The sequence below is a fragment of the Gavialis gangeticus genome, unplaced genomic scaffold (assembly GCF_001723915.1).
Source record: "Gavialis gangeticus isolate Ggan-Ray unplaced genomic scaffold, GavGan_comp1, whole genome shotgun sequence".
NCBI lineage: Eukaryota > Metazoa > Chordata > Crocodylia > Gavialidae > Gavialis > Gavialis gangeticus.
This window is the reverse complement of record NW_017728994.1, coordinates 23,812,143-23,820,122: the sequence shown is the minus strand read 5'-3', so window position 1 is coordinate 23,820,122 and position 7,980 is coordinate 23,812,143. Positions and strand designations below refer to the sequence as shown.

The 7,980-nt window shown below is 42.5% G+C and overlaps 1 protein-coding gene across 1 annotated transcript in view; it reads right to left on the bottom strand.

Moving 5' to 3' along the window:
- LOC109287138 (dual specificity protein phosphatase 13-like) overlaps positions 1-7,980 on the bottom strand; it is a 27,703-nt gene that overhangs the window by 17,574 nt on the left and 2,149 nt on the right. The window contains exons 2-3 of the mRNA XM_019502101.1: positions 6,943-7,134; positions 3,564-3,784 (exon numbers count right to left, since the gene is read on the bottom strand). Of these exons, the coding sequence (XP_019357646.1) occupies positions 3,564-3,784; positions 6,943-7,134 (413 nt within the window). The remainder of the gene's footprint in view (positions 1-3,563; positions 3,785-6,942; positions 7,135-7,980) is intronic.

The window sequence follows — 7,980 nt, the reverse complement described above, 5'->3', positions numbered from 1 at the left end:
CCACAAGGTGGGACGGCTCCAATCCACACCATCCCCCATCTCAAGCTTGGCAAACCCCAGCCTGCAGCTTCCTCTTCTCCCTTCTCCCCTTCCCTTCCTGCAGATAGCCCTGATGCATGAGGGACTGACACATGTTCCCTAAGGCACTCCACTTGGGAGCACCTTCATCTGATCCCTCATTAGATGAGGGTTAATTTGTCACGTGGTTGGTCACTTTTTAAGCAGCCACACACTTCTGTAGTCATGCACTTCTGTCATGGCATGGGTATAGAGCACTTTCAGGAGGCCAATTGTACAAGAAATGTCACTTCTGTCTGCACCCCAGTTAAAGCAATTGCCACCCTGCCTTCTTTAATATGAGATCAGCTTTTGCATTTATACCCATCCAGTGCTCAAAGTAAGGCCTTCTATATATGCCTTACACTTCAATGAGTTAATGGATGGTTTTTCATCTGCCTGTTTTAAATATGTTCAGAGATCAATAACAGAAAAATTCTCTATTTGCAAAACTTTCTGTTTGCATGTTGTTAGTCTAATAATTTTCCATAACCTTCTCTCATCTGTGTTTACAAATTACTTTTGTTCCCACCACAGACTTTATCAAAATATGCAGATTTGTATTTGAATTTAGTTAGATTCTGAAAAAATTCAAATTGCACACAGACCCATGCAAGGGGCCAAAATCAATATTCATAGTGTCATTCTTTCCTAGTGACTTCTGTCTCACGTAAACAAGTTCAGTAATGGATCACAGATTAGAAATATCTAAATTAGTATGGCTGTATGAATTAATTTATCTGGAAGTAATTTATCTCACTTCTGGATCTTGCTGATCCAAGAATGGGGATTCTCAAGCTGCTCTGTCATTATGTTGTCAGTTGAAGCCAAAGGTGACATATCTCCTGATGGGTGGTTTTCAAGCGGAGTATGAGCCCAAAAAGTTCATTATGGTCATGTGGCAGCCTCAGAATCCCTTATTCTGTATGGTAATGAAAACTCTGCACATTGAGGTCAACAGGTGGAACGTTAGCCACCATGCTCCAAAATAGTAGGGTGAGAAGGAGATAAAGACAATAGTTTCTATTTAGGGGTAAAATACTCACAGCAGTCCATCATTAGGTTCTAGTATCAGGGAAGCAGTGGAATTGCTTTAAAAACAAAACCCTTATCCTGCTTTAGTTATGCTAGTGTAAATCCAGAGCAAGCCTGTTGAAGCTGCTGGAGGTACAGTGGCTTTATGCCTGACTTCAGGTATAAGGAGAAGTATAGCTTTCATGTCATACTAAGAAGAAAGGACTTGAGTTCCAACTTTTTATTTTTTAAAAAGTGTGTTTTTGCTTTGTACATTCTTAAGCTTGACCCAGTATCTTCCCAGATGAGTAAGTTAATAAAATTCCTTTTAAAAAGCGTTATTGTGCTAGCTGGCTGTAATTATGTGGGCATTTTCTTGAATGGTTTCTCAATCAAGAAAAAGTACCTTCTTACATCATGACTTTTAAATGAATGGATCTCATACCACCTGGTGCATATATATTGTTCTGCATCACTTATTTTAAATAAATGCAGCTTATTTTCCCTTCTTCTAGATGATGTGCATAACAAATCCCTTATCCCTTTTCATCTACACAGACCTCTGGTATTTCACTGCTAAGTTTTTGTAGCACAGGGAATTATGCTTCCAGAGCATCTTTTTCACATACATTCCAAATGGTTCCCCTCTCTTTAAAACAATGAATGTCAGCAACAGCTGGATTGTATGTATTTGAATTTGGCTTTCTTTTCATTCCCAGGACTCGTGCTGCCAGATGGACTTGGGGAGTTCAGCAAAGTATTATCAGTAGGCATAAGAAGAGGAATAAAATATCCATTCTGGCTGTGAACACTTCATCTACTTTTACTGCGTACCTATACTGCATTTCTATCTTGTAGCAATAGGGCCTACTTTCTTAAATTTTGCCTTTTCATTGTCCATGCATGCACCCACCAATACTTTGCTTTTCCTTTGCGGGTAAAATTGTCTCCCCTTTTTGTGTTTAGTATTTGCCCTATATCAGAAGGTGATCTGGATTCTCCCTCTACATGAAGCTTCTCCAGTACTACCTTCAACTTTAAATAGCCTAAGCTGCAGTAGGAAGTAGTCTTTCACTGAACTTTGATGCTTTTGATTACATACGTGAATCTCAGTTTTCCATTAAGAAGTCAAAGGCAACTGTTTATAATTGCTCTTATTTCTCTGCTTTTGTTAAGCCAATATTTGTTGCAAAAATTCACAATAACAGACCCAGAACAAGGCTTTAGGTGCATTGCTGTCCTCTATATAAGTCTTTGATCACTGGATTTTGAGCATGAAAATTAAGGTTTTATGGCACAATGAATAATTGTTCCACTACAGATTTGCACTTAATAGGCCAGATTTGTTGTGCAGTCTACACCTCTGGCACAGCATTCTGGCTCCAGAGATAGCTGACTCGGAGGCAGTCCTAGCAGAAAGTTAATGCAAGCTCCTTTCCACTACGGGATGTAAAGAGACCAAAGCTGAACAGGAAGTGGCAACATTTCTATCACCTCCTTGCAATCTTGATAACCCATCTGAAGTTTTGGAAAAAAAACCAGTTCTTTTTAATTAATTTTCCCTAGCATATATCTTCTAGTCTTCTTATTGTTATGCTAGCACAACACTGGTTTGCTTGCATTACAGAAGATGCTTATGGAAAGCAAGAATTCTATCTGTTTTCTTATGTGTGTCAGGGATGGGAGGGGGCAACGAGGTGGGCGTAAATTTTGACTTCTGGTTCTATAAATCTGCTGATGTTTACTCCTAAACATAAGAACTTAGAAATGGCCATACAGAAGGAAGTTGTAATCTGGAGCTAACAACACATGTACATTTTTTAGCAATGGTAATCTAATGCCTCTTGATGCTTCAATCTGAACCCCGGTGAAAGATAACTCCACAAGTGATAGGAACCATTAAGAAGGCTGTTGATCACTGAATCTCCACAATAACTAGGCACAGATATTTTTGTAACTGTTAGATATTGAGGCAGCTCATTATAACACAATGACTCTTAAAAAGGTCCCTTTCCCTGTGTTGTCATCTAGTGGTAGTCACACCAGCTCTTGCCAGTGTTTTTTCTCCATAGTACACAACCCATCCACTCTGCTTGAGTCCTGGAGTCCAGAATTTGGATCTCTAAATACCATATTCTGGGAGCTTGACCTGATATAAACCCTACAGCGATCAGTGCAAATCTTGGAAGTATGTTTTGGACCTGGTCATCTATGAGGAGTAGGTTGTAAGCAGAGTAGGGGATAGAGAAATAGATTCCAAAGGGAGTAAAACTGTGTGTCTCCTTCTCTTGGCAGAGCTGAAATCTGAGTACAAAGCTGCTCATCTTCTCTTTATAGCTGATGAGATAGCTGTGGTATCTGATTAGCTATGTGCATCTGGTGGTATCTGGGTCACTGAGTGGATTGGGTATTTCAGTTCTCATAAGGAACTGGTTTGGGCTGATGACTTGATTTGTGCTAAAGTAATATAATATGGATACTGGTGGTGTTACCTCTTGGAGACTTTAGTGCAGCTCTTATATACCTAGCAACAGGATAGAAGTAAATGCTGAGATCAAAATTTGGATCATCATCTGCTTCTATTCCATAGTAATCCACAGGCAGGTCTCTGTAGAACTTGGCTCCAGTGTTGATGTGAAATCTGCCTGCGGCAGCATTCACAATGTTGGAGATGCCCATGTGTTGCAGCTGATCTTTGTCACGAGCTGTATACCTGCAAGAGGGAATGCTGGGTTACTCAGGGTGTGCTGCAGGCATTTTTCTTTCTGCAGCCCTACCTAAACCTTGAACAAAATATAAAAGAAGGGGCTGCCATGTGGCTGTGTTATTCTAAGGATTAAAAATATAGTGCAAAATTGTGCTAGGTGCTGTCTAGCCATTGGAACTGGTCAGGAGTTTTCTATAACATTGTCTTTTTTAATGTAAAAATGGCTCTTTGAGAATACAGGTTTTGCAGAAATTTTTCCATTTTCACCATTTATTTTCATTGTAAACCTAAACTTGGGGGAGGGGTGCTGTTGGGAGGGGAGAATATTCATTTTTGGCCAAACATTTTCATGGGGAAATTGGAAATGTTTCCCAACCATCTATACTAGCAAGACTGACTTGGATTTTTGTCTGTATAGGTGAGATATATCGCTGATCAGATATTGATCAAGAGCTCACTGCTACAGGCAACTGGCTCTGCTAATGGCTCAAGGGAAAACAGGATGAATAATATTGTTTGAGCACCAAAATTGTACTAGCTACTGCACTGACACATAGTGATGTAGTGCAGCGGTATAACAGGGGAGGTTTGGTACATGAGGGAGCACTGGCTGCTGCACTCTTTGTGGCAATGGTACAGCCACCTGCCAGATGTGGTGGTGGCTCTTTTTGTGCTGCTTCAAACCCTGGCTACCAGAAGGCCAGGGCGGCTGCCCCAGTCTCTCTCACCATTTCAGCTGAGCTACTGATGCATGCACCAATACTGAGGAAAGACCCATGTTCACTGAAGGGGCATGAAGGAGTATAAGGCTGCCTTCACCACCCCACTGCCTTGGATCGTAAGTACCATTGAGCCAGACATAGGGTTTAGACCAGGGGCAGGCAATTATTTCGGGTGGAGGGCTACTTTACTGATTTTTGGCAAGCTGTTGAGGGCCACATGGGTAGCCCTGCCCCTTGACAGGTACCCGCCCCCTGGTTTCCGTTTTGTGACTGGAAGTCCTGCTCCCTAACCCCTGACCTATGCCACCCAAAGTCCTTCCCCTTGTCCCCAGAAGTACTCCTTTCAGCAAGGGGTTTTGCCATTTCATAGATTCATAGATTGTAAGGCTGAAGGGGACCTTGGAACATAATTGGGTCCAGCCCCCTGCACCAAGCATGAAAGATAACTGGGGGTCAGGTGACCCCAGAAAGGTGACTGTCCAGTCTCCTCTTGAATAGTTCCAGGGTAGGTGATTGCACCACCTCTGGAGGAAGCTTATTCCACAGTCTGGACACCCTGACTCTGAAGAATTTTTTCCTAATGTTGAGCCTGAATCAATTTTCCAGGAGTTTGTGAACATTACTCCCAGTTTTCCCCTCAGGTCCCCTGGTGAACAGTTGCTCACCGAGCCCTTGATGTATACTCCCTTAGTGTAGCAGTAAGCTGCTACCAAGTCCTCTCTCAGCCTTTTTTTCTTCAGGCTGAAGAGTCCCAGATCCCTCAGCCTTTCCTGGAATGGCTTGCTGTGTAAGACTCTGATCATATGGGTGGCTCTTCTTTGGACTCTCTCAAGCTTGTCCACATCCGTGTTAAAGTGTGATGCCCAAAACTGGATGCAGTACTCCAGCTGCAGTCTCACTAGTGCTGAGTAGAGTGGAAGAATCACTTCCTTGGTTTTGCTGGAGATGCATCGATCGATGTATGCTAGATTACTGTTTGCCCCACTGGCTACAGCACTGCACTGGAGGGTCATATTCATACCGTGGTCTATTATTACCCCCAGGTTGCTTTCATTTGCTAGTCAGTGTGGTGCCACAAAGCCTGTAGGTGTGTTGGGGGTTGCTCGTCCCAAGGTGGATCACTTGACATTTCTCAACATTGAACTTCATCAGATTCTGATCCACCCAACTTGCCAGCCCATCTAGGTCTGCCTGTATCTGTAGATTATCTTCAAATGTGACCACACTTCGCTATAACTTGGTGTCGTTCATGAGCTTTGCCAGTGAGCTCTTCACCAAATTGTTAATAAAGATGTTGAAAAGTACTGGACCTGTGGGATGCCACTGCCCATTTCTCGCCAGGATGACACAGATCCCTTCACTATGACTCTCTGGGTCCTATCCTGCAGCCAGTTCCTCACCCACCTGACTGTCTTGGAGTTAAGCCCACAATCCTCCAATTTTCTCATAAGGACATCATGGGATACTAGATCAAAGGCTTTTTGGAAGACAAGGTATACAATGTCAACCTGCTCTCTCATGTCCAGGTGGTGAGTTACCTGGTTATAGAAGGAGATGAGGTTGATAAGGCGAGATCTGCCTGCGATGAAGCCATGCTGGCTATCATTCAGAATCTTACCTTCTGCAAACTTAAGAACTAGAAAAATACCAAATTATATTCTAAAAAGCAAACATCTACAGCATGGATTAATTTGATTTCAAAAAATGCTTTTGTCCTTATTTACATGTGTTTGTGAAGTGCACATAGAGGTGATTGCACACTAGGTTAAAATAAAGTCTTACTCTTGTATATTGTGAGGGGTGCATATAGGTGTGTAGGGGGATGTGGGTGGGTATGGGATGTGTGGGGGGAGGGTGGCTAGGGTGTATGAGGGGGTGTGGGTGTGGGGGTCTGTATGTATGGCAATGTGAGGCAGGGTGTGGGAGCATATGTATGGTGGGGTGTGTGTGAGACTCACCCTGTGAACACACACACACATATACACTCTACCCCTGCCTGCACAGAGATATACTGCCCCTGCCTATACACATGTACCAGTACAGCCCCGTGCTCCCTGGTCCAGTAATGCAGTCAGGTGCTGGAGGGCAGGAAGAGAGTGAAATGGCAGGGGGTGGACGGGGGTGGGGCGCTCAGTTCTGCTGAGGGCTCCCCCTGGGTCCTACTGCCCCTGGCTCCTGTCAGCTTTGACAGGCAGCCAAGAACAAATAAATGTAAATTTACCAATTTTTTAGGGGCCCCGCAGGCTGGATAGAATAGCCTAGTGGGCCAGATGTGGCCTGCAGGCCAGATCTTGTCACCCCCTGGTTTAGACCTTGTCAGCTGATTTTTAAACCTTTCATTCTCAAGGGATTGCATTTCAGAGACCTGCCCCCACTTATCTCCTAGTTTTTATCTGAGTTGGGTCCCTTTTGAATGGCTCTACTGAATACTGTCTCACTTACACATCTCCCACAAAGAGGTTTGGCCAGACTTCATTCACGTGGCCTGTGGAAGGTTTGTGAGCCCAAAGCAGGCGCTGAAGCTCTTCCAGAGGAGGTGTTTGATAATTGCTCTGTTTTTGGGATGGCAGACGTGAAGCACTTCGTATCTTTGGGCGCAGTAAATCATCTTTATGGAGTGAAACCCATGCCATTCTGAAATACAGAAAGAAGACATTGTTTACCCTGTTTAGACAGAACTTCATTTTCCTTTTACTCCAAAAACTCACCTGCCATTACAGTAATGGGTTCCTTGGAGCAGAGACTGACATTTTGTTCCATGTTTACATGAAGTCTAGCTCAGTGGGTCTCAGCCCATGACTTGGGTTCCTGTCCATTACTATAATATAAATTGTAATGTATTCACTAGTAAGGAGAGCTTTGTGATCAGACATTTATTCATTCTTTCCAGGGGTAAGTAATGCTACTACTCCCTGTTCTAATTACAAATGTCTGTGGTAGGAAGAAACTGTGTGAGCAGAATAGAAGCGTTATGACTAATCATGGACTTTCCAGGTATTCACACATTAGCACTTTGGAAATCGTTCCACTTATGTTTCTCCTTTAGCATTCAAAGAAAAGTTACAAATACAAACAGAAAATCAAACCATAAGCCTGGATTGTCTCTGGAGTTCTTCAATTCCTGCATGGTATATTTGTCTTGACGCCTCGGTTCTTTATTTGGACACTGATTTGGGGATAATTCTTAGGATTCTTTAACTCTGGTTAAGGTCATTACTTTATCTAATTTCAATATATTATGATACCACAATAGAAATTTTTATTTGGGGGGAAGGGGAAATCAGTGATATTACCAAGTTATTGATGAAACAATCCAATATTACACTGAGTATAGATTGTATTTTTGACAGGTTCACAGAAAGAATACGAATATGATATGAATGCACGACATGTTATTCTTATCAACCAGTGGCTGATAATTACACAGTATCATTACATTCATAGATTTTAAAAATCACCTCCTAATTGACTTACTGTTTG